We start from the raw sequence: 27,174 nt of genomic DNA on the forward strand, positions 1-27,174 counted from the left end.
AATAAACAGGCATCAAGTATTTAACATAGGCTTATGAGCATTTTTCTTCTTCCGAATTCTATATGATGTGTTATGAAAAATGGTGAGTGAATCCTTAGATATATTGAAATTTTTAAACATTCCTGAAAACTGTTTTACGAAGCGCAACAAATTTAGCTAAGTTCTAGTGGTTCTAGAAGAAAAAAAGTAAGAGGTTGTATCCAAGACACGACCGTAGATTTGACGTAGAACTACGTGCTCGCTATCAATATTCGGCGACTGTGTTAGGGAAAGCACTTTTTGCAGGCAATCGGTGATAATTTTGATCACCATTGCAGCAGTTGGACATTTGTGTAATTTTCAATAGTGACCTATTGAAAATTGACAAAGTGTTCATTTTAGCAAGATTCGTAGAAAACTTTCCAATCGATTGGCTTGTTTAGAATTAAAATCCATCCGCTATTGACAGCGTTATAAGTGATCAAAACCTGACCACTTTTCGTAACGGGGTCGGTTTTGATTTTTTTTTTAAATTGCACCCCCAATATGTAGCCGAAAGACGTAATCATACGTCCAAATTCATTTTAAATGCTCGAATGAAGTGGTAAATTCAAGATTTTTCAAGCTTAGCTTACCTTCAGTGAAAACACAGTGTGGCTGGTATTTTGATAGTGGTAATAATCGCATTAAACTATCTATTTTACGATGGGTTAACTAAAAATTCAACTTGATTTTACGTTAGCATTCTATAATGAAAAGTAATGAAAAATACCCAAAAGAGCGATCCATCGCTATCACTGCCCACGGCAAAGTTCGATTGGTAGGAAACGCGGTTAATTTTCTTCAAATCGTTTGTAGAAGGTCGTCCTAAAACTTCAAAAAGTGACGTGAATGAGTAAAATTTTCCACAATTTTCCTCGTAAAATCTTTTTAAATGCGCTCTGCCATTGAAATCAATCCAAATTTGCGTTCAATTTACGCATAAATCGCAAAAAGTACAGGAACTCAGCGATGAGTAAATTTGCCTCATGTTTTTCCAGGAAAAAATCCCGAATTTCTCTTTGAGTTATTCTTAGTGGCCGTGCAGCATCCCTGCAGCTGAAGTTTTCGCTGTTATCAGTACTAAAGTACTCTAGCGGAATTTTATTCAACTACCGTAGTAAACAAACTGGACCCTAAAATTTGGCTGTCGTCTGCTTATCAACAGAAACACTAGTCTCGTTTTGGTGATCCCGTTAGCAAATTCCTAAAAATTACATCTTCAACCCCTCGTGAAACCAATCCAGTATGGACCCGCTCCAGTACAAAACACTCCACGAAAGTGCCATGCAGAACAACAACGGCACATCGGCGTTGAATGTGTTCCTGCATATCGTTCCGTCGTACTTCACCATTTTCCACACGGTTCAGCTCCTGTCGGCTGCATCGATTTCGTACATTCCCGGCCGGTTCATGGTGGAGTTTTTCCTCGTTGTGCTTCCCTTCCTTCTGATGGTCACCATTCTGGATCATCTGGTGGCGAACATTGCCGTGACGCTGGCTCTGGTCACCGTGGTGTCGGCGGTGCATCAGCTGAAGAACAAGACGCACTTTACACCCTTTGTGCAGATTCCCGGAAAGAGGCCGCAGTTTATGAGCTCAACCCGGGCGCTGATAAATCTGATGACTGCAGTTTGTATACTGGCGGTGGATTTTAGGATCTATCCGAGGGAGCTGGCCAAAACTGAAACGTTTGGGTTCGGACTGATGGATGTGGGCGTTGGGTTGTACGTTTTTAGCAATGGAATTGTGTATAAGGTCGATCAGGAGCGCAAGCTGGATTTGCACAGGATAAAGGACGTTGTGCTAGGGAGTTTTCCGTTGTGCATTCTAGGGGCCGCACGGTTCTTCGTGACCCAAGAAATCGACTATCAGCAGCACGTTTCGGAGTACGGGGTGCATTGGAACTTTTTCGTCACTTTGGCAATCGTTAAGATCTTCGGTACGTTGATAATGGATTTGGTGAAGGATCCGGAGATTGCCAAGTTCATTGCCATATCGGTGCTTTGCTGCCACGAGATGATGCTTCATCTGGGGGTGTCTCGATACGTTTTGAATGAGGAAATCGGACGAAGCAACTTTCTGGATGCCAATCGAGAGGGGGTGGCCTCCGTGCCTGGTTATGTAGCTTTGTACTTGGCTTCGACGTACGTGGGATCGGTTATGCGGCCGTCGGTCGAGATCCAACCGGTCAAGAAGTTTCTTCGGCAAACGATCAAACTGTGCATCACCGCCGGAGTGTGCTGGAAGATGATCTACGTTTGCGAAGACATGTTTGGGGTCTCGCGGCGGCTGGCAAATATGGGATACGTATTCTGGATTCTCTCGATCGGTGCCACGATGAGTGTTCTGTTTATGTTGCTTGAGGTGTTCGTGTACTATGTGAGATTTGAGGAACCGAAGACGCCGGATCAGATAATGAAGGGAGATGATTTCTGCATCCCATATTCGCCGCTGATACTGAATGCAATAAATGAAAACGGGTTGGCTTTCTTTTTGGGAGCCAACCTGCTGACCGGACTGGTCAATATGCTATTCCAGACGATGCTGATGGAGCCACCGGCAGCTCTGGTTATCAACTGCTACTACATCTTTATGCTTTGCGTGGTGGTCGTTTTCATGTACGTGAATAAGATCAAGTTGAAAATATGGTAAGGTTAGTGATTATACAAGTATTTCCATCTAGTCATTATCAAATTGGACTCACTCTCTATGTCTGTATTGTAAATTAAGCAACTGTGTCCTGTTTGTGTTGAAAAGTTCAAAATTGAGTGTTATAATGCTTTAAAGACAGATGTCCAACTACGCCTACGTAAAAAAGGGGTTCAATTCAATCTAGTCGTGCAAATTTTGTAATAAATTATAAAATCCAGCATAAACTCTAGAAACTTCTATTTCAGATGACATTTGCCTTCTACCTTTTCGTAAATTTAAAAGAAATATAATTCAAAAAGTTTTCTTTACCGTGCATTACGCCTAAACGTAGATAATGAACGGTAAATAGTGAATCAAACAATCCAAAGTTCATGCGTGAACATGCGCAAAGTGCAAAACACCGGGATGAACGCCACATCGTTGTTTCTCATGTGTCAAAATAAAGAACCACACGTAAAAAAAAAAAATCGGACAGCAAAGCAGTGAGAAAATACAACAAAGATCGAGTTTCAACAAATTTTCGTGCAATTTCCTTAAAAAACCTAGAAAAAGTGGATTTAATGCTATTTACTTGCCTCTAGTATCTAGCGTAATCGTACAAATTCAAGATGTCGTCACCAGAAACTAAATTAGAGGTAAGACATGCCCCCCTCTCCAAAAGACAAGGATTGTTTATGTTCCACGAAACCAATTCACTTCACAGCTCTACGATGACTACGCTTCGGCAACGGAATCGATGGAGGGTCAAATGTCCGTCCAAAATGCCACCCGGAACACTACAGATCCAGGGGCACCTAACTTCAGCACACTAGACGAACCCATCAAAGCTACATTCGTGAGTGGACATCCCCTTTTTGCGATAGATAGGTATGTGATGGAAGAGGAAAATTGATTTTTTTTTTCTTTAAAGCTCCGTGACGTAAAGGCAGTTGGCGTCAAGTTCTATCACGTTCTGATACCGCGGGAGAAGAACACACTGCTCCGGGATTGGGACCTGTGGGGTCCACTGATTCTGTGCACATTTATGGCCACCATTCTGCAGGGGTCGGCCGACGACATGTACGACGGTGGGCCGGAATTTGCACAGGTGTTTGTGATAGTGTGGATCGGTGCAATGATCGTGACGCTGAACTCCAAGCTACTGGGAGGGAATATGTAATGATACTGACCGTGAATTTCCACTCAATCGTGATGTACTGACATTTCAATTGTTTTCCCGCAGATCCTTCTTCCAATCGGTGTGCGTCCTGGGGTACTGCCTAACACCCTGTGCGGCCGCACTGCTGGTGTGTAGGATAATCTTGATAGCGGAGCAGACACATTTCCTGTTCTTCTTACGATTTCTGGTGGCTGGAGTAGGCTTTGGATGGGCCACGTACGGTAAGTGATGTTATGAATAAACCTAGAATTACTGAATCGGTATTTGCTTCGGAATCGTTCGCTTCAAAATTAAAATGGGGATGCAAAGAGACCTGCATGCCTGATCGTAACTGCACCCAGGGACGTAGTGACGGGGTGTCGAAAATAAACCATGCGAAGGGAAACAGCAGGGTGGTATGGTTGATCTTTGGTTAATAACTTTTTAGTCAGTTGACTTAAACATGGTTTAACTTTGAGCAATTGATAAAGTAGGAATAGGGTTCACTGTAGACACACATAGAGTAGTTAAATCACAAAATTTAATTTCACACCAATGAGGTTTTTCCCTTGAAAGTCTGAAAAGAACACCGATTATTTCTCTTAGTTCAGCTTAGTTTTCAAAACTTGACCCATGTGAGTAAATTTTGCTTCTATCTTTCAACAATACTGCAAAAGGACTGGCCTATGTTGGCAGTTTGAACACTGGTTGTTGTGTATTGTTTCAAGATAGTTTTGGAACAAGTGCTGTGACGTAAGTTCGTATTAACGAGCCAAAAGATACATCCGATTGAATCACTATTAAATAATTGTGAATCCCGTATGTGAACTACATATACTACAGTTACAAACGAAAATAACTAGGAAAGCATTGTCAAAAATGTATAAGTCTTAAATTTTACGCTTAGTTGTTGGGCGTCAAGGGCCTTCGGTCAGCAAAAAAGGCAGAGAATCTTCAGCGAAGCATATTCCGTGTCAAAGGGAAATCGAACATCGACGCTACTCGGTTGAACACTCGCTGCAAGCCGTAAATAGCGCTCCCTACTAGGGCTAGAATTGTTTCGAAAAAGTCGAAGTCTCAGCATAAGACTGTTGCGTAGTGATCGAGGTTGAACATTAATCTTCACTTGTTGCAGAATTGCTTCGCAGTCGATTCTTCCTTGCAGAGTATCGGCGACGGTTGAGGCTCTGAAAACATCTCTTCGGATACGTAAGGGCTCGACATTGATCAATTGGCAGCGATTCTCGTAGCTTGGAAGACGAGGTGGGTATCTCCAAGCCAGCTTATGGAGTGCGAAGCGAAGAAAACGTCATTGCACAGATTCAATTCGCTCGGCCCCATTATTGTAGTTCGGGCTCAAGACTGCAGAGCAGTATTCCTACGTAGATCGTACGAGAGAGCAATAGAGCGATTTCAAGCAGTAAATGTATGTGGAGTTCTTAGTAATCTTGAAGACAAAGCCAAGAGTTCTGGACGCTTTGTCGACGACATACAATATGTGGTGTGAGTATATCAGCTTTGAGTCTAGAAAAACGCCTAAGTCTTTCACGCAATGCACCCGTTCGATAGCCGTACCTAGTAGTTTGTCGTTGAAAATAATCGGCTGGGTTGGCCACCAGTCGGTTTAGACTACACCAGTCAGCAAAGATGTCAATCTGATTTTGGAGAGAACGGCAGTCGGCGAGTGAGCGGATGCGCAGAAAAACTTTCAGATCGTCTGCAAACGATAATCGTGGTCCTGTGATAACATGGTGAACGTCGTCGAAGTAAAGGAGAAATACCAATGGTCCCAGATGGCTACCCTCAGGTATACCGGACTTTGCGTAGACGCTTGCTGAGCGACAAGTACCCAAAGCTACTGTCAGTTGGCGCTCCGTGAGGTATGAACGAAACCATCTCAAAAGATTTCCACCGATCCCTAGCTTAGCGATCGCAATTTCGTGGTTCAGCTTATCGAAGGCTGCCGTAATATCTGTGTAGATAACGTCCGTTTGGGTCCGAGCAATCAAACTATCTGTGATGTAAGACGTTAGGCACTGCAGGTTCGTTGTTGTGGATCGCCCAGTTATTCGTGTTGATCTATACTTAGATATTGCTTGCAATGCGCATTTAGGGACTCTATGACAACCAATTCAAAAAGTTTTGCTACGGCACTCAGCGACGTGATTCCCCGGTAGTTGTTTATGTCGCATTTGCTTCACTTTTTATGAACAGGAAACATATCCGCAGTCTTCCAGCTAGACGGAAAGATGCCACTGGAAAGAGAGAGCTGCGGCGCAGTGGATCTAAAAGACACCATCGGGTCCAGCCTTAGCTGAAGTCTTAAGTTTAGATGCTGCTCTAGAAATCGTATCTGTAGTGGCTTCGACAACGCTGAGCGTTTGGTTGACCCAAGGAACATCACTGGCCGCGGATGTAATGAGATTAGCGGAGAGTTGCTCGTCTTCAAACACACTAGCAAATTTGGCTGAGAACAGGTTGCAAATGTCTTGTTGATTGCCAGCAGTTTTACCATTAAAAATCATGGAAAAAGGTAAGCCGGCTTCCCCAACAAACAATTTTAGCTGCAGCTTAGCTTATACAGGCAAAAATTAGCTGCATAAGGCAAATTTTGGCTGTATAAGCTAATCTGCAGCTAAAATTGTTTGTTGGGTTCCCTGCGTTGCTGATTTACGAAGTTCCAGAAGGATTTCGGGTGTGATTTTAGCTGCCTCAAGTTTGGCCACGGCACCAAAAATTACCACATGGCTCATCGCTGCAACGAATGTGGCAAGCAGCACGCACCTGAAGCAAGTTTTGTCCGAAGCGCGCGGAATTTATGGAAATCCGCAAAAGGGCCTCCACGTAGAACCACAGCCGGGTCTAAAAAAGGTTCAGGCACGCAATGAGCAGAATTTCCCCGCCATTAGCCAACGGCATCCGATTCCAGTTCTTTCGCCACTTGCGCTCAGCAACCATTTGGCTGCTGGCATCGGTCCCGCGTTCTGTTGAGGTGCCAAACCCTTCGGCTAATCCGAGCCGTCAGTCCTATGCGGCAACGGTTTCGTCCCCTCCCCAGGGACTATCGTAGCGTCGAGATGACGCCCCACCATCGAACGAAAACGAAGAGCTGCTCACAACAGAGGAACTCATAACCATCATGGCAGAAACAATCGTCATCAAGCGCTCCTGCAGGATCAGAACCGAGCAGATTCTTGGTGCATCACGTTTCATCGACAATTATGGACCGTGAAGCCATCAAGATCGCCAACTGGAACGCTTGCTCGCTCAAGAGCAAGAACATCAAGTTCGTTTACTTCCTCAACAAACGAAAGATCGACATTGCCGTCATCACTGAAACCCACTTGAAACCGGAGGTAAACGTCTACATTTCTGACTTCCGGCTTCTAAGACTTGATCGAACCAGCTCCGGGGGAGGAGGAGTGGCCATTGCTGTAAGAAGAAACATCTGCTGTCGGCTTCTGCCGAGCTTCTAGCTGAAAACCATCGAAGCTTTAGGGGTAGAAGTCTCCACTCCTGTCGGCCCTATCACCATCATTGCGACCCACTGCCCCAAGCAAGTCACCATTAGGGACGGGTCGGCAGCAGACCTGCGGAGGAACATCCACAAACTAACTCGACGGCGAGAAAAATACATCATGGCGGGCGACCTGAACGCCAAACACAACGCTTGGGGCAACAGTCGACGCAACCAAAACGTCACAATCCTGAGGCTCGCTACACCATATTAGCGTCGGACTCTCCCACCCGGTTGAGCCGGTCTGTCGTACACTCTACCGACATATTTATCAGCAAAATGGGAGACAACATCTCGCCACCTGTGACCCACCAGGAGCTGAGTTCGGACCACTATCCGGTGGTGGCCGAAGTAGGCTCATCCGTTAACCGATTCCAAGCTTCCCGACGCAACTACCATCGTGTCAACTGGGAGCAGTTCCAACACTGTGTCGACTCCATCGTCGACTACGGTGTCCTTCTGGAGACGCCCGAAGACGTTGACCGGTGTCTGCGTTCCATCGAGGAGATATCCCGGGCCAGAGAACAACACGTGCTAGTATCCAGACAGGTCAGCAATACTCTGAAACTTGATAGAATTACCAAAAATCTCATCAGACTCCGTAACTCCATCCGAAGGCAATACCAGCGTCCTGGTTTGCGTGCTTTTAAGACCCATTGTAATCGTCTTACAAAAACCATCCAAGCCAGGATGGTGGACCTCAGAAATCAAGATGTTGCTAACAAGATCCGCTCTCTCCCAGATTGTGCAAAGCCCTTCTGGAAACTAACGAAAATTCTTAAAAACAAGCCGAGGCCCATTCTACCACAGACCCCACTAGATCGTCCCGGCGACCCAGTGATTCATCTGATAGGTCAACACTTCGTCAGCTCCCATAATCTCGGACAAAGCATCGTTAGCCCTCATGAATCTGAGGTTGCTGAAAATGCAACCAATTTTCATCAGATTCCCAACATTTCCCCCGAGGAATCCGAGATTACGGCTGACGAACTGTTGGCCTACATCAAATCATCTAAAAACATGAAGGCCCCAGGTTTCGACAACATTCTGAATCTGGAACTCAAACACTTAAGTTCCAGCTTCTATAACCATCTGGCACTGATTTTTAATCTGTGCCTCAGACTTGGCTACTTCCCCTCGTGTTGGAAGTCAGCTAAAGGGTGTCCACGATGAAATTGCCACACTATGAAATTGCTCTTTTTAACCGTTGGGTAGAATTTAATGAAAATTTGGGTGGATTTAGTTCATAGTGCATTATTTACATCCTACAAGTTTTAAAGTCCTGTGATCAAAACTCGCGGGAATGGAGTCGAAAGAACAGCTCGTTCGTGATAAAATCTTGCGCATTCATCACGAGAACAAGGATCTCTCGCATCGTTCCATCGCTAAAACGTTGGGAATCGCGAATTCCACGGTGTCGCGAGTGATTAAGCGGTTTGAGGAACGGTTGACCACCGATCGGAAGCCCAGAAGTGAAGGAAAAAGTATTCCGTACAACACCAAAAATCACAACCGCGTAGTTGGGGCCTTCAACCGAAATCCGAACGCCTCCGTTAGGGATGTGGCTAAGAAGCTGCACCTAAGCCGAAGTTTTGTCCAGAAGGCCAAAACTAAGGCTGGGCTTCGAACGTTCAAGGTACAAAAGGCCCCTAATCGCGACGAGAAGCAGAACAAGTCCGCCAAAACCCGTGCCAGGAAGTTGTACCTCAACATGCTGACGAAAGTTGAATGCTGCATCATGGACGACGAAACATATGTGAAGGCCGACTTCAAACAGATCCCGGCAACCTGTTTTTCACAGCCAAGGATAAGTTCAGCGTTCCGGAGCATGTCCGCACTCAGAAGATGTCCAAATTTGCGAAGAAATTCCTGGTTTGGCAACCCAACAAACAATCGTCTATTGAAGAAACGACTTCTTGGCCATTTTATTCAACTGCATGCTTAATAGTACTTGTACTATTTTTAATAATAACTTCTGTTCAGGCTTTGTTCACACAAATCTGGAGAACTTATTCAACCTCAATATTGAACTACTGGTGTTGTTGTAAGGTATGTCGAGAAGCTTTTATTCGACTTATATGAGTTGTAACAGTGTTTATACGATAACATTTTTGATTATTCAGTGTTTATTAGACATCACTGCTTCTTTAAAACAATGATGCTCTGTATGCGCTTGATTCTAATGTGAAGTAACGTTTAATTAGACATTATTATGCAATTATTAAACGATTATTCAACTGTGGGAAAATTTACCCGAAAATAAGGGGACAGTGTGTTTCTTAAGTGTATTGTATTTCAATATTTCTGACGTGGCTCGCACCACACAGATATTAGAATTTTTTTAAATACTTATACATGCCATTGTATGGGATTCGAACCATGTACCTTCCGTTCACCAGCCGCTTGCCTTGTCATCTGAGCTATCCTAGAATTCATCATATGGGCAGCAACTCAATAATCTATAAAAGCTTGCATGAAAGTAGATACCTGTCAGCACTCCCGATCGCAACTCTAGCTCCTTCAAGGCCCTGTGGGAATGATTAATTCATTCGTCGTTGTTTTAAATGAGACCAATGTTGCCTCTTCACATCTCCAAGTCGAAAGAAAGGATGCTCGGTTATATTTTAAACTAGATCAATTCATTATCGGGAGTCATGTGATCGATATTACTATTTAAATTAATTATGTTCTACACAAATAAAAAAAAAAAGGTTGAGCTTGGGATTGAACTCACAACCTTCTAATTGGAAAGCGGAAACGGTAACCACTACTCTACTGATTTCGCCTTGTTGTAAGACTGAATCAGTGTTGTCGAATAATGAATCTAATACGTCGTTTATAAAGCATTTACAAATCATGTGATTACAACATGGACGCATAGTTGTATAAGAGCTATTATGCTGACTGGATTCACCTTTATTCAGCAATATTGTAAAGTAATGCAATGAAATCTAATAAAGGAGCTGGAGAACATTTATTAGACGTCTAATAAAGCATGTTATGAAATCAATTGAAAACAGTCGAATTAAAGTGTCAATGTATGTACAAATTACACTTATTCAGTTTGTTATTAGATCGAACTTCTGGCGTTGAATTGGGAAGACATTTAACACTTTTACAGCTTTTAATAAGTAAATTAATCAGATCAGAGTGGAACAATAAGCTTTTTCAGCACATAATTCGAAAACTCTTTTTATTCAGCATTGTACACTGTATGCAGCATTTATTCAATATATATGCTTATTTGTGACTTTGAATTGTTTGTTGGGTGGTATAAGAGCTATTTTGCTGAGTGTATTCACCTTTATATAGCAATATTGTAAAACAATGCAAAGAAATCTAATAATGGAGCTAGAAAACATTTATAAAACGTTTAAAAAAGCATTTTATTCAATCAATTGAAAACAGTCGAATAAAAGCGACAATGTATGTGCAAATTACACTTATTCAGTTTGTTATTAGATCAACCTTCTGGTTCTGAATAAGGAAGACAGTCAACGTTTATAAAGCTTTTAATAAGGAAATTAATCATATCAGAGCAAACGGCGGAATAAAAGCGCATCTATCGATCTCAATGAGCTTTTTTCAGCACATAATTCGACATCCTGTTTTATTCAGCATTGTACACTGTTATACAGCATTTATTCAATGTGTATGCTTATTTGTGACTTTGAATTGTTTGTTGGGAAGCCATCTGCACGTGCGGGAAGCGGAGTGCACCTTTCGTGACCCAGGACACGATGAACGGACAGGTGTACATAAAAGAGTGCCTCCAGAAGCGTCCTCTCCTTCAAGTTATCGACCAATCAGCCCTCTCTCAGGGTTATCAAAACTGTTCGAAAAAGCAGTCTACCACCGGCTCCTAACATGTGCCGAAGAAAACAACTTGTTACCGAGGAACAGTTTAGTTTTCGGAAAGGTCGTTCGTCCGTCAACCAGCTGACTCGAGTAACAAACATTCACAGACGGAACAAATATGTTTCGAAAATATCTGCCATAGCGTTGTTGGACGTTGAAACAGCGTTCGACAATGGCCTGGTGTTCAAATTGCAGCATTACGGTCTTCCAATCTTCCTAGTGAAGATAATAAACAACTATCTATCGGACAAGACGTTCCGAGTCTATCTGAATAGCATCACATCGGATGCTTTCAACGTCGGTGCCGGGGTTCCACAAGGAAGCATCCTTGGCCCCATTCTATTCAACCTGTTCACCTCCGATATGCTGGCTCTCCCTGATGGTGGATCGTTGTCTCTGTTCGCAGATGACACATCCATCGTCTACAAGGGTAGGGTCGTCGGAGCTCTGAATGCCAAACTTCAGAGAGGCTTGGACGTCCTGTCTGAATATTTCAACAGCTGGAAGATCTGTATCAACGCGGCAAAGACCCAGGTCATCATCTTTCCACACTCTAAATCTCCGAGACTTGTTCGTAAACGGCACAGTGGTGGAATGGTTGAAAGAGGTAGTCTACCTAGGGCTGATTTTCAGGGAGCAAGTTGACAAAACGAAAACCAAGTGCAACATCTTGATAAGATCGTTGTATCCACTCATCAACAGGAGGTCTACCCTGTCCCTGAGAAATAAGCTTGCTGTCTACAAAAAAAATCATCCTTCCCATAATGGAATACGCGATGCCAATCTGGGAGAGTTGCGCAAAAAGCCACCATCTCAAATTACAAAAGATCCAGAATAAGATCCTGAGAATGGTCCTCAATAGTCCACCGCGGACTAGAAACTCTGAGGTCCAACGCCTGGCTGGTCTTCAGACACTGGAGTTACGGAGAGCTGACTCCATCGCAAGGTTCAGAGATTGCTGTAGGCGATCCGATGAACAGATCATCAGGGATCTGGCACGTTAGGTTAGGTTAAGCTAAGTTAGGTTAAGTAGTTAGAATAACAAATTAAAACAATAAAATCATACCATCTTCACAAGAGGAGAATTGTAAAACATTACAACAGTAAAACACGACATGCACAAACACAAAATTAATTTTTTTTTCCAAAGATGAAGAGCCCTTCTGGCTAACCTCTTGTCCTGTATTAGCAATTGTAAACCACGAAACAAATCACAAATAAAGAAGAATTTTACTACTACTAGCTGATCGGAATCGAGAAAAGGCATAACAAAAAAAATCCCATTAACACACGTGTATCATCTGCAGCGGCGTTACTTCGTGAAGCAGCTTGCCAATAATTTGATCGTTTCCTTATACCGGCCCGAGCGAGCTATATTGCAAAGGCAGTTTGTCATGGATAAATAGGGAAGAAGATTATATCATTATTGCTTTCCATTCCTGACATAGCGTTATCATTCAGCTCGTTGATCGCTTGTCATTTTGTTATTTTGAGATATCTGGATCAACAATAGAAAAAGGCCCATCAGCATTTGTAAACAAACCGTTCCAAAGCCCATTACTCACAAATCAAAGGCCGCCCACACAAACCAACACCATCAACGTATAGGTAGAAGTTTCCCCTATCCGATGATGGTGTTGGTTTACGTAGATGGTCTTCGTTTTGTGAGTAAAGGGTTTTCGAACGGTTTGTTTACAAATGCTGATGGGCCCTTTTCTATTGTTGATCCAGATATATGCTCAAAGGAGCAGAAGGTGAATGAAGATCATGTGTCAAATGAACTGTATTATTGATTACGCATATGTTTATGTGTTCACATTGAATGTATGTGGTTTCCTAAATAGAAAGCATTAATCTGATGATTGGGCAGAATACCATAAATGAAACACTTAAAATAAATAATTAATTTTCGTTGCGTGTAGAGAGAATTTCAAGAGTTTTCTGGGGAGTATCACACACTGCAAATAAAATTCATGTAATATTCACCTGAAAAGGTACGTAGATATTTTCCATCGAACTTTTCAGGTGAATATTACGTGTTTTGGAATAATTTTGTTTTTTCAAATGTGTCATTTGAAAATCAAGAGATTTTCGCGTAAATTTTATCGGACGTACCGCTGGACGTCAAATTGGCTTCACTTAAAAGTTACGTGATTTTCTAGTACATTTCACTGGATTTTGCAGCAATGTTTATGTGAATTTATGGTAGATTTCTTTGGTTAATTTCTTTATTAAATGTATCTTAAATAATAATCAGGCCTATTCTGCGCCGCGAGTGAGGTGAGGTGACTCGCTGTCACTAGTGAAGTCAGTTTATGTGAGGTGATTTTTTAGTTGATGTACTCGAAGAGCCACCTCACATGAGGTGACTTTTGTTACCTCACCTCACTCGCAGCACAGAATAGGCCTCATTGCGTTCTAGTAAAATGTTCTTTTTGACCAAAGGCAAACCAGAAAAGAACAATTCACATAGATTGCATTATTTCGTTCTCTTGTTTTATTTGAATAAAAGTTAACTTCATTAGTTGGATTTTTGCTTAGATTGGCGTAATAAGCTTAGTTTATTTCTTAGTTACTATAATCTGTATCAAACCTATTCTTAATGCTATACATATAAAGACCGTTAATATGGTGCGTTCAACTCCGGGAACGACTTCTAGGGTGTCACAAAGAGATTCACTTCCTGGAATACTCTTAAGGCTTGGAATTTTGGGTGATATTATTGTTGCTCGATGTGCCTCCGTTGCTGACCAAGGCACTTATAATCGCTGCTTTCTGTATAAAAAAACGGAAATTGCAATGGGAAATTTATTGGTTTATTGTAAAATCATAAAATTTAGACACTTACATTTCTGTTTCTCCAGGAAATGATAAGCTCGAAGAGGACATCATAATTCCAATTTACGTCCGCTAGTTGTAAACACTCCTGTAGGTCTTTGTATGAGCTTGTGAGGAGCTCAAATAATCCGATTTCACACTCTACAATTCATAGTACAATGAATTACAGAATATTCAATTATAAATTAATTACACTTACGCTCAAAAACTTCTAAAAGACCGTCTGGGAATCCCAAATCACCTAACAACAACAACGAACTCACACTTCTTTCTCTCGCCATTTTGAACTTACAAATATGCAACGAAAATTTTCACACCAAGAGATCACGTACAATTTACGTGAATTTCACATAACATTCACCAGTATGACACTTGACTACGACCAGTCAATCCAATGGAATTTATTACCATGTCATTCATATCATAGAATCATATGCATTATGTGATTCTTATTGGATTGCTATTTTTGAGAAGTTACCTACCAACTTCGGTTTTTATCTATATTAGAATCCCAAGATTGAGAGTATTGTAAATCTGAGAAAATTGGGGGATGTTTTAAATGGAATTCTAACGAAATTATAAAGGTACCGGACCACGATCATTGCGTCCGTTGGTGATGACTTTCGGCAAATTGTCAGCCAAGTTTGCTGCGGGATAAATATTTCAAAATATAGACTTCTTTGACACAGTTTTCTGAGTAGACTATTGTTATAGACTGAGTGAAACTTTACTCGATTTTCCACACATTCGAAAAGTTTTTCCTAGAAAGTCAAAGAAAATTATACTGAGTCACTAACCTACGTTTGAGTGAACGAAAATCAAATTTGAGTTGGTTTAATCGACCGTGTAAACTAGAAGTTTGCTGCTTGACCAGTTACTAAGGAACATGAATTGATGGGTTTTGTACCAGTTGCCCTGAATTGTAGCGATTGAGCCTTACTATCGGCTCCGTAAAGCACCCGTGATTGAGCTTTCCAAATAAATTAAATAAAAATAAAACAAAGCGATTTAATTGCGTATCGGAGTTTTTAATCACCTTTCTATTCTTCTAGCGTCCATCATATTTCTCGGGGACAGCCAACCAGCCAGCCGAAAAGCTCTGGCCGTGTATCCAATATTTCTATTCTACTTCATCATCTCGTGGTTGGTAGTATCGCACACCAATGTCTAATTCTCTAGTAGGAATGCAACTGGAAGCAAGGATGCCAAGTTGGATGTTTAGATACGGCCACCGTTCGTCAGAGCTATTTAAGGTATATATATATATAGGGTGATAATCGTTTCCTAGGTAGAAAGGTCTTGTGAGAGTGCGTTGTTGTGTTGTGCATAGCGGATCGCTTCCGAAGACTAACTTGCTATATATCAGTCAAGATCGCTTTTTAACGAGATATCGAGAATAGTACCATGATTTGCTACTGGAAGATAAGTCTTTTTGTACCATATTTTCACTGTCATGCACACTTGAGAAAATCTTTTAAGGATAATAAAATTACTCTACATACAAACAGGAGAGCGAGTTTGCCGTCGGATTGAAAGAAACACCTTGGTTGGTCTTAGACTAAAATCTAACTTTATTTATCGAACAGTATTAAAAGTATCAACGCTAATCTCACAGTAAGAGTAACATTCGAAAACAGAAAACAGTTTGCAAAATCATATTTTACTTGTATTTTGATAGTTGTTCCTTCCGTTTATCTAAAATTACTTTAAATATCCCTAGATATAAAAATTGCTTCCCTATATCCTTCGACCTTGCTTCAATCTCGCTCGTCGGAGCTGTTCGCTGCACTATGGTTCGGGCTCGGAACCAATTCGAACGCCAGTTGCATCTTGACGCAATCCTTCTTGCGGTTCTTGTAGGTCAGACTGTTGGAGCGGGGCTTGCGGCGCATAAAGTGCCGCTCGACCCACTTGAGCATCGTCAGCACCGAATCCGTGGACGGTAGACGCCGCTCGGCCGAGGTCTTGACTATCTGGGCGTTCGTAACGCGGAACGTAGCTGCCATACCTTTGAGGGCCTGTTGAAAAAGAAAAGAATGTCATGAACGTCTAGCAAGAGAGGGAATTTCCGAATGACAACTTACCATCATGGCGTCCTCATCGGTAACGTCGTCACCGGCGTAGATGATCTTGATTCGTTCACTCCAATCCACGCCGAAGGCAGTACGGAGGATGTAGATGGAGGCACGGCCCTTGTTCCACTGGACCGGTGGTTTCGCCTCCACAGCGCAGTGTGCCTCCGTAACACTGAAGCCGTTATCGGTGATTAGTTGGCGTGCCTTGGAGACCAGCTCATGTCGCAATTCGCTCGGTGTTTCCCGGTAGTGGAACGTCAGGATGGCACCCTTGTTCTCAACCCAGGCTCCATGATGACAAACCTGTTGAACATACGATCAGTTTCCCGTTAGCTACGATTGCGCTTAGTTTCCTACCTCTTCCTGCAAAGCCTTCAGTAGTTTGGTCATCTTGCCCTCGTATTCCATCGGCATCGGGTGGATGAACTTGCTTCCGTCCGGGTGTTCAATCTCCAGACCGTGGTTACCGGCGTAAGTGATGCCTTCGATGCCAACCATTGCCTTGACGTTATCCACATTACGGCCCGAGATTACGGCAATGTAGACGTCGGAGTGGTTCGACAGGCGTTGTAGTACGTTCTTGGTTTCCGGTGGCAGTGTTGCCAGATCCGGATGCGGTGCAATCGGTGCCAGCGTACCGTCGTAATCCAGCAGCAGGGCCAGCTTGTGGTTGCTGCCGATGTAGCTGGGAGTGAAGGTTGTGTGTTAGTAGTGGATCATTTCTGGCATTCAATGGAATATAAGTGTTTCAAAGTGCTATATCTTCGGATCGGTTCTGACGGTTTGGTAGCATGGGGAACTTTCAGGGGAGGCAAGCATATCACTCCCATTTCGAAAAAAGCTACAAGCCGAATAAAACGGTTGAGCCTTTTTGACGTAGGACTACATCTGTGATTTCTATATGGGGGTACATTTTGTGAAAACCGAAAATGGAACATGTAACAAAATTATGAAAGCTTTTGAACGTTAATAACTCAGCTTCCCCTGGACCAATTTGAATATTTTTATCAGCAATCAATCAGAAATATTTCTACGCAAATTTAAGACATAATCAATTTTTAAAATCTCACTATTGAAAATTGCACAAATGTGCAACTGTTGCTATGATAATTAAAATTATCACCGATTGCCTGCGAAAAGCAATTTCCCTAACAGAGATTTCAAAGTTTAATTCCATCCGGTCTCACCAAACAGTGTTTATTCAATCACCGAGTGATGAGTGGCGGTGTTCTCCAGTACACAACGAAAGGCTCCCCGCAAGCAGCTAGCTATCAAGGCTGCCTTCAATCGCTGATCGGATTTAGTCCAATCACCGTGCATGGTGGTGTCTGGTCGTCGGCATCAGCAGTGGTTTCGGCGCGTGGCGTTCAATATTGTTCTCCATTACACAACGAAAGGCTGCCTGCAAGCAGCGAGCTGCAGCCCACATGAGCATCCATATAAGGAGGAAGAAGCCACACCGCTATTGATCGGAATCAGTAGCTCTTCGTGAGTCGCTGTGGGCCATCTGTGTCAAGCGCGTCATACTAAAGAGTATAAACAAAGAGAACCCCGCTCAAATTCCTATTGCTACTCAAAACACAAGCTCCTGCTGCAGTTAACAAATAAGATTTATTATATTAGACCACGTAGTCCTACGTCACCATTGCGTACAACCCCATAGGCCTGTACCTTGTAGTTTTTATTCAGGAAGCCTTCCTGAGCCTCCATTGGATGAAACCTGAACTCTTCCTAACAGACTTAAAAAATCATTCCTTTGGAAGATCTTCAAACTACCAACAGAAGATTTCTGAATTTTCGCATGATTTGCTAACAAGATTCTTCATAGATCCATAACATTTTACTTCGATATTTAAAGATCAGATTAAAATTACATCTGGAAGATTCCCAAATTTTCCCCGAGAATCCTTAAACTTCATTCGAATACCTCTAAACACTCTCTTTCTTTCTTGAAAACCTGAAAATTGCAACTTGGAATTCCTCAATTATGCACATAAAACTTTGAACTTTCTCTTGCAGATTCAGAATTTCAATGAAAAATAGAAAATCATTCAAATGTTTCCATTGACGGTTCGCAAGGAGCATTTCATTTTGTCAAATGAGCGATTCGATCTGTCAAACGGGCGATCAGATCTGTCAAACCAGGTGAGACGCAAACCAAGTCTATATAGATTTTACGTGTGTTCGTGTCCTTGCTCACGATATGACGCGATCGGATGAGTAGATGGCGGTAGTGTTTAACGTATTTTAAATATGACGTCTTGGGCAAGAATTTGAATGTAGCTTCTATGAGCTGTCACGTCGGTTTGTCGGTGCTGATAGGCTTGTTTTGATTTGATTGATTGAGACAAGGCGTCTGCACATAGCAATGGGCAATCCAATCTGGAGGACTTGATTCCACTGACAAATCATATTCAGCTTGGCGCTGTATGAAGGGCCAAAAACGGAGGGGTAGACTAAGAATAAGAATCCCCTTCCAGCAACCAAGATCATACAATTCACAATGGAACAAGTCCTCGTCCTGAAGGATGCCCCATGAGCAGTGCGTAAAACAGTCAGGTTCAATGAGTCATTTTCATGAATATGAACTGCCATCTGCCTCATCATTCACTGCCTCGTGAGAGTCTGAATGATTGAGAAGTACGTTTACTTCTCAATCATTCAGACTCTCACGAGGCAGTGAATGATGAGGCAGATTTACAGCCGAGCACTCAGTCGGATAATCATTATTCTTCCGTGATGGTACCGAATCTTTGAGCGTACATTTTCTATGAAAAAATGCCTCAATTGCATGTGGTGTGAGCGAAGGCAAGCGGTGTGAGTCGCCTTTTCGTGAGTGACCGAATGTTTTTGTTGGCTCTTTCATTGCCTAGTCCTTTACCGTTTGCACAGAGCAATGGATTGAATAGTGCAATGCTTTCACATTCAGCCTAAGCAGTCAATAATTTTACACTCTGCAAATGAGTGTGGAGAAGAGCCCGCCCTCTATCCACGAAATGTTAGCGTCGGTGCTGAAAGGCTTGTATCTTAAACTTAAGTAACAAGAGTTGTCTAAACCTTCAGATAGAAATTAGGGTGGAGCTTGTGTTTAATAATCGTTCAGGGACATGTTGTCCCATGTGGAACATTATTATTGGGACTAATTATGTAACTTATAAAAATTTGAGATTTTTTCGTTGTCATTTAGAGGTGGCGCAAGGTCTCCCAAGTCCAAAATGTCGAACGATGAGCTTTTTCAAATTAAACATATGCTCGTTCTTGAGATATAGGGTAAAGCAAGGCTCCCGCACATGAACTTACGCTTACATATTAGATTGGAGGAAAGCCCATGATAAACAAGTAGCGGATGCATCCAACGAAACTTTAAAGCGCAAAAGCATCATTACCAACATAGGAGAAAATTCGGTAAGATCCTTCCATTGCATTATTTTATGATTCTTCAATATTGTAGAAATATTTACACATTACACACAACTACACATAGTAACTCGGAGCGTTTGGTACGGTATGTCCACGCATCCTTCCACCTCTGTAGATTCAAGAAATGTTCCCATTCATTTCCAAGTATCATCTTTGGGGCAAATACAACGCAGTAGGCCTGGCCGTATTGATGTTTATATCATATCTCAGATATGCTGTAAACAGCAATTAGACAAGAAAAATGATTAGACCTCATCTAACCTAATCATTTTCCAGGATGCTTTCTCGTACTGACTGCGTTTGTATTAGATTAGATTAGATTAGATGAACTTACGCTTACATATTAATATATCACAATCAGCATTTGTCAGAATCAGTGTGCAAGCGCGTGTTATTATTCTTTACGAATCTAAGAAATCCACAAAAATCGAATATATGAAGCAAAGTTAGGTAACTGAAATCCATTAAATGAAGTGTAGAATGGATTACTTTCGTCCCTCTCGGTCAGGCGTCATTTTGATTGAAAATAACGCTTTCGAGTTATGATTGCATAGATGTTGTATTTGCAGAAAAGAAAGTAGAAAATCACTACTACATGCTCAGAATTAAAAAAAAAAAAATAAGTCGGTAAAATATGACGTATGTTTGATCCGGGTTCGAAAACATAGGGTTTTTGATCTAATTTCTGCCCTACTAAGCACAACCCGCGCTTTAACTCTCTTTTGTGAACGGGTTTGAAGAAAAAAAATCGAATATTTCTGTCTAAAATGACTGCTAAATTTATTCACCTTTCCATACGTACCGTACCGTTGGATTTGATAAAGAGTACAAATGGTTGAGATATTGTTTAAAAAATTCGTTCTACGAGTTTCAATTCCGTCCTAACGCATTGAAACATCATTAGATTTTCTTCGTCCTACGGATAACCGTAGAGAAAGGGGATTTGCTAGGAGCGCTTCTTTTGTTTTGAGAACAATGAGCATTAATATTCATACAATGCGCTCTAATAGGATTTATGTTGTAGCTAATGCGTTCCGATGCGTTAAAAAACCTATTATTGATTTGTGCACGGTGAAATTACAGACAAACAGACATAACACTCGTAAGTTGTTCATCGAACAAGCATTTAACGAACAATTTAAAAGTATCGTAGTTGGTAGTACCGCCACCTGTGGCGCGCATAGTCAATTCCCTTGCGTTTGACGTTTACACACTACCGCCATCTGTTCAACGTAGTGCCCACCACTGTGTACTCAATAGATGGCGGTAATGTTTTAGTGACGATGTTTTACAGTGAGAAATATTTAATGTGTTATGTCTGTTTGTCTGTGGTGAAATCATTGATATTATTGATCTTTTCTGATCAATAGAACGGAAATGGGCGATTACGACGAAGTGGCGCTCTACCCTACTTAAGTTTTTCCATTTGTATAGCTTAACGGGCTTGAACGATCATCGTTAATAATGGTTTGCTGTGATGTAAGGTGTTTGGTGGCCTAGTGGCAACCATTATTGCTTACTAAGCAAAAGATCATGGGCTTCATCCCAAGCTGCTTATCATTACTTAGGGTCGCATATTTTTCTTATCAGCATTTATAACATCGCAAATATTTTAACTATTAAGCTAAGTGTTCCAGCTATCCAGATGTACCAGTTTTGACCAAATAGTCACTGAAAAATGTACAATCAGAATGGACGGACACTCTCAGCCACATCCAGTTGATTCATTGTGCAATGTCGCTGATTCTGCTCAATCATGGGGTAGCAACCATTGAAATGTGCAGTTAGTCTAAGCTAAACTAAGTTTAAAGTTTGTCTGTAGGACCTTCAAACTACTTCTGAAAACTCTACAATCTCACCTGGCAAGTGACCCCAGTTCAATCACCTGTATCGCAAATCCGTTTACCACAGGTACGGTAAACATTCTATAGACTTCCTATTCGTTCCAGCGCTTCATCACACCATCATACTTACTTCAAAAGATAATCATCGAAGTCATCCACGGTGACCGGTTGCATCGTGGTAGTTCCGATTTCATCCTCCTCCAGCGAATCCATTGCCTTGAGGAACTGTCTCATCCAGTGGTTGACGTCCTGTTGCATCTCTCGTCTTCTCATGCGTCCCATTCGCAGGGAACGCTCATCTTCGGGCATGGTAAGTGCCCTGTGTATAACCTCTGCGGCGGATTCAATTTCGTAGGGATTACAGAGCAGGGCCTCGTGCATGGTCTCTCCTGCTCCGGCGAAGGGTGATACGATCAGAACGCCCGGTGGTTCGTTGATTTGGCAAGCGACGAATTCTTTCGCGACCAGATTCATTCCGTCCCGCAGGGGTGTCACCAGACAGACGGAGGCGTCCCGATAGAAAGCGGCCAGATCTTCCTGACCAACACAGCCGTAGATGTACCGGATGGGAGACCAATTGGCCGTGGTAAACCGACCGTTTATCCGGCCAACCAGCTGGTCCATCTCTTCCTTTAGTTCTTGATATTCCTTAACGTCGGTTCGAGACGGCACCGAAATCTGCAGCATACTCACATTTTCGCGATGTTCTGGGTGCTTCTCCAAAAGTGACTCGAAGGCTTTGAGACGGTTAACCAGTCCTTTGGTGTAGTCCAAGCGATCTACACCGAGGATGATCTTCTGATTGGTCCTGAGTACACGTTTCGCCTTCTTGGCCAATTCGACGAATCTGTCAAATGGAATTCCAATCGGCAGAGGTCGAATTCTGACGGATCTACCACCGTGCTCAACGAGCAGGTTCTTACGGTCAACTCGGCAACCGAGGTTACGTTGACAGCAGTCCACAAAGTTCAAGCAGTAATCTCGAATATGGAAACCGATCATGTCGCAAGCAAGCATTCCTTGCAGGATTTCATCAGACCATGGGAACAAACGGAAGATATCCCATGGTGGGAAGGGAATGTGCAGGAAGAACGCAACATGACACGGTAGGTTCTTTTCTTCGGCTTCCTCACGGATCCAGTTGGCCGCCAGCATTAGATGGTAATCGTGAATCCATACAATCGGCACTCCAGTGTTGTGCTTTTGATTTAAGCATCTCTCCAATGCCAGGATAGTCTGTGCGGCGAACTCTTTATTCACCTGATAGTACGAGCTCCAGTTATCTGCGTTGAACGTTGCCCGGCCAGGCATCGAGTGAAACAGCGGCCAAAACGTCCCATTACAGCATCCATTGTAGTAGCTATCGAACAATTTCGGTTCCACGTTAACTGATACTACCTGATTGGACAGAAGACCTGCCGTTGGTGTTCGGTCCGATGGATCCGATTCGGGGATTGTGTCCTCATCGGATAGGGTAATTCCGGACCACCCTACCCAAAGACCTCTGCCCTTGATGACAACCGGAGCTACTGCTGTTACCAAACCGCCGGCGCTGCAATAAACAAGAAAACAAAAGATTACTATAACTATACAAAAGTTGTAAATCAGAAAGTGCGCGCGCGAAAGACGCCTAATCCCACGTTCAGTAGGTACTATTCCACCCCTGTTATCAGCTCATATATAAAAACAAAATCCATTGCTGTATAGAGTAATAAAGCTTTTCAAAGTCAAACCCTGTCTCAACACAGAAGTGAAAGAATTCCTATTTCCGCAAGGGAAGTGTAGAATAGTTGCTGATAGTTAACGTGCCGCGATCTCATGATGATCACGTGAAATCGAACACCATCAGCGTGCGCTCGCCAAACACGGATGACGAATACTTTCTAAATAAATAAATAATTCTGACGTAAATGGGAAATGTTTTCCCACAACCGGAGAATGGTTCTTTCTCTGCGTTCCAAAAGGTCAACGTGGTGTGCTTTTTTTTCGGGGGCACCATCGTCATCAGTCGCGACGTGATGATGCTTATTTGTTGGATGGCGAATTTATTTTCGCCTGTAGGCATCTGGAAGAAATAGATTCGTCAGAAATGGACTTTCGCAGATTACGGGTGGTTTGGGTCAGTAGGTCGAGGAGAGATTACGGATTTGGTGACGTGGGAACTTTTTTCACCGATCGTCAAAAATTGTAGACCAAACCAAAGCAGAGCAACATGGTGGTATCTAGGGAATGATTATGCCGGACCTCCCTAATAAAAATAACCATAAAAGAGAGCCTAACGACGGGTTCGGGGTATCATCCAAACCATTTGTGGGATAGTTTACCCACCCGGGATACAGTGGTATTTGTTTATTAGGGCTACTGCTTTAAACCGTATTCAGACGCCGAATACATCGGGGCCGCGTTACTTTCAATGCCAAACCGATTATTGGACCTGGCAGTGGATAATTTTATCGACTGGTCTTATCAGTGTACGACGAAACTAAAACAAAAAAACACTAGCTATGACCTATTCCAATGGAGCATTGCCACGGTTAGTTCAATTTGAGTGTCGGTGAGAAGTACCTACATCTAGCTATTGTTATCTCACTTGAACAGGGCTTGTAATAGAATGTTATTGCAACTGTACACAATTGTGTTTTTACAGGGCAATATCGTAGCCACAGACCTGAAGTGTTATCTGATTATTGTTATTGAAGTATAATTTAATTATATACATATTGACGGAATTTGAAATATACACAAGGTATCAAAAGGTACGAGTTAATTTACTAAGATCATTAATAATATAAACCGGGAAATAATCGGGAATTTCTTTAAGCGTTTAACATATAATTTTTGATAATAAATATTCAAAGTTCGATGTCTTCAATATTTCTCTTATAATTTGGAATCTAGCTCTATTATCTAATCTATTTTCTAAGACAAGGATCTTCTCAACTGGAGTCTCAGAATCTTGACAATTTGTGTTAACCCAAGAGCAGTCGCCTCAAATCACCAAAAAAATGAGCGGTATTTTTGCAAACGAATTAAAAAAATCACTACCATTGATTCGGATAGGAATTGTATTTCAAGTCTTCCTCTTTCTAGTGATATATGTATGAACATTTGAAAAATATCCAAGGAAATTGTTGATAAAAATCATGTTTCAATAGTATGGGTTTTGCTCGTGCAATCAGCGGCTGAGGCAAGGTTAGTCCTGGATGCTAATTTTTTTTATGGAATCTAAAGCTAAACTATGTATTTATTTGAAACTTTGAAAATCCTGAGATAACCTTTAAAGAAATAATTTAGTTTGTTGCATTTCTCAAGGATTTCCTTATGATCATTTCAAAATGTCTTCAGGATTTATTTTACTTTAAAGGATTCCTTTCAATAATCTTGTGATTCTGTCCGGTAATCCCTAGAAATTTTCTCCATAAAAGTCAGAATTTTGTGCAGATCACTTTAGGAATGCCATCTAGAAAACTCTTGAAATTTACTCTACATTTCTAGACCAACAATTGAAATAGATAGAACAACCAAACGTAAACAATTATTTTCAAACGCAAATGTTTCCAGAACCAAAACACATCCAAGCAATATAACAACAGCATCTGACTAAGCAAATCTCGTTAATCGAATGGCATTGTTATATTGCGAGGGTGTGTTGTAACCGTTTGGTCACAAGTTCATAGGTTTTTGTCATTTATGTTATATATTCAGAACCTTCACGTTTCTTGTCCAGGAGTATACCACAGTATACCACAGAAGCGACATGGTTCTGTATCGCTGTGAAAATGTTCTGCCGTTACGTTATGTCTGCTATAGAACTACAAACAACCATACTAATCTAGGATGAAGGAAAATTGGGAGAAAGAACGGCCATTGCCCAAAATCGGCCTCTTTTTTTAATATCAGGCGTCCGTGTGCTAAGACGCATTTTAATTAGCTAAGTGCAGTGGTTTGTGTTTTTGAACGAGAACCAGGATCCCCCTAGCAGCAGCTAGTGTAAGCTAGGGAAATTTAACGTCAGGTAGCTTCGGTATGTTGTATTTTTGTCGTATCTCGTTGATCACGGTCTCGTGATTCTGATGGTGGTATTTTTGGTGGTAGTGTGCAACGATTAACTTGGTGGTGTGGTGGTCACGGGGAAGTATTGTGGGGTGTTTAGCATCTTCGGTTGCGTAGAAACAAGCGGCGATGCGGCCGCGCATCCTCAGGATTCCGTTCTGATCCAGCCATGGCGTCTTCTGGTGTAGCGGACTTGACTTGGGGATCGGAGTTGATAGTTGATCCGAGCATTGTTGTGACTTCTGAAGGACTGCTATTTCTTCCGGATAGGCTTCCTGTTGTGCTACGCGAATGAGATAGGATTCGGCGGTGAATATTTCGTGGTTGGTGAGAGGTCCGCTTACGATCGGTTCCTGGAGGCGCTTCAGTTTGCAGTTGGCAGGAAAACGATGAGCTAGAGCAACCACTTTCACAAGCCGATTCCAGTCTGAGAAATCACTTGAACAGACTATTGGTTTCGGAGCGATGAAGTGAGTTAATACGCTACGGCGAAGTTCGAGAACGGCTTCATTTGAGCTAGTAGATGAGTCTGGCCAGTCAGTTTCCGGGTGCTGCAAGAACTCGGGCCCGGTGAACCATCTCGTCTCTGAAGCCAGGCTAGGAAGTCCTTTCCATTTCGTCCCATCATCCGCTACGTTCAAATCTGTAGGAACGTATCTCCATTCATTCATCTCCGTGGTGTCCAGGATCTCGCTAACTCGGAACGCGACGAACTGGGAGTAACGTCGGTGGTCAGATTTGATCCAGCAGAGTACGTCTTGGGAATCCGACCAGTAGTGACGACGAGAGATTCGGAATGACAGTGCATCTGATACGGATTGTGCTAGCCTGGCGCCAACCAATGCTGCTTGAAGTTCCAGTCTAGGTGTTGAGAGAAACTTCAATGGAGCGACTCTGGTCTTAGCTGCTACTAATCTGCATTCTACGAAGTCATCTTGAGCGAAGCGCAGGTAACAGGCCGCAGCAATTCCGTTATCTCCAGCATCAACAAACGTATGGAGCTGGATGTCTTTACAACTGGGAGAGGTTCGTGCACGGTAACATCGAGGAATGCTGACTCGTTCAACCTGCGGGAGCACTTGCAGCCATGTTTGCCACTTGTCGAACAGCGCATCGTCGATTGCATCGTCCCAGTCGATACCGGAACGCCAGACGTCTTGAAGCAGCACCTTCAGGTACATGAGGAAATGCGCGATCAGTCCGAGCGGATCAAACATAGACATAAGAACACGTAACATTTCCCTCTTCGTTGGGTGTCGTTGACCTTTCAATAGCGCTTCTCCATAGCGAGTCCATCCGACCTTGTAGGTAAAGGTATCCGAATCAGTACACCACCACATTCCGAGCACTTTCTCGGTGGCTAGCTCCAGTGACAGATCGAGGTTTTTCTCATCTGTATGTTCTTCTTGCAGATCCCGCACAACGCGTTTCGAGTTGCTTATCCAGTTGCGGATCTCGAATCCGCCTTTCGAGTGCACCTCCTTCACCTGTTGCGCAAGTCGAAGCGCTTCATCTTCGGTCTCAACGCTTACCAGCATATCATCGACGTAATGCCGCTTTTGGATGACTTCAACTGCTGCTGGGTATGCTGCTTTGAATCGTTCCGCGTTTATATTCTTGACGAACTGAGCGCTGCTAGGCGAACAACAGGCTCCGAAGGTCATCACCTGCAAGATGTAGACCACGATGTTACCTTCCTCGTCGTACCAGAAGAACCGCTGGCAGTGCTGGTCTTCCGAGCGCATGAGGACTTGTAAA

The 27,174-nt window shown here is 42.6% G+C and overlaps 3 protein-coding genes across 3 annotated transcripts in view; 2 read left to right on the top strand and 1 right to left on the bottom strand.

Annotated features, from left to right (window-relative positions):
* Nucleotides 1–1,196: 1,196 nt before the first annotated feature.
* LOC135713034 (uncharacterized) lies at nucleotides 1,197–2,842 on the top strand. The gene has a single exon (XM_065236112.1). It carries the CDS (start codon nucleotides 1,267–1,269, stop codon nucleotides 2,671–2,673), a length of 1,407 nt encoding a protein of 468 aa, XP_065092184.1. The 5' UTR covers nucleotides 1,197–1,266; the 3' UTR covers nucleotides 2,674–2,842.
* Nucleotides 2,843–3,173: 331 nt separating this feature from the next.
* Nucleotides 3,174–15,532, top strand: LOC135713087 (protein YIPF6). Its single transcript, XM_065236193.1, has 5 exons — nucleotides 3,174–3,308; nucleotides 3,377–3,508; nucleotides 3,584–3,828; nucleotides 3,896–4,053; nucleotides 15,077–15,532. Exons 1-5 carry the CDS (start codon nucleotides 3,282–3,284, stop codon nucleotides 15,193–15,195), a joined length of 681 nt encoding a protein of 226 aa, XP_065092265.1. The 5' UTR covers nucleotides 3,174–3,281; the 3' UTR covers nucleotides 15,196–15,532.
* A 39-nt stretch (nucleotides 15,533–15,571) lies between these two features.
* Tps1 (Trehalose-6-phosphate synthase 1) overlaps nucleotides 15,572–27,174 on the bottom strand; it is a 30,983-nt gene continuing 19,380 nt past the window's right edge. Inside the window, exons 2-5 of the mRNA XM_065236044.1 lie at nucleotides 21,494–22,915; nucleotides 16,457–16,784; nucleotides 16,109–16,402; nucleotides 15,572–16,042 (exon numbers count right to left, since the gene is read on the bottom strand). Coding sequence (XP_065092116.1) covers nucleotides 15,782–16,042; nucleotides 16,109–16,402; nucleotides 16,457–16,784; nucleotides 21,494–22,915 — 2,305 coding nt within the window. The 3' untranslated portion in view covers nucleotides 15,572–15,781. The remainder of the gene's footprint in view (nucleotides 16,043–16,108; nucleotides 16,403–16,456; nucleotides 16,785–21,493; nucleotides 22,916–27,174) is intronic.

This window comes from Ochlerotatus camptorhynchus, unplaced genomic scaffold (genome assembly GCF_037179485.1).
Source record: "Ochlerotatus camptorhynchus isolate MF236.1 unplaced genomic scaffold, CSIRO-AGI_Acam_v1.1 ptg000040l, whole genome shotgun sequence".
In the NCBI taxonomy this organism is placed as follows: Eukaryota; Metazoa; Arthropoda; class Insecta; order Diptera; family Culicidae; genus Ochlerotatus; species Ochlerotatus camptorhynchus.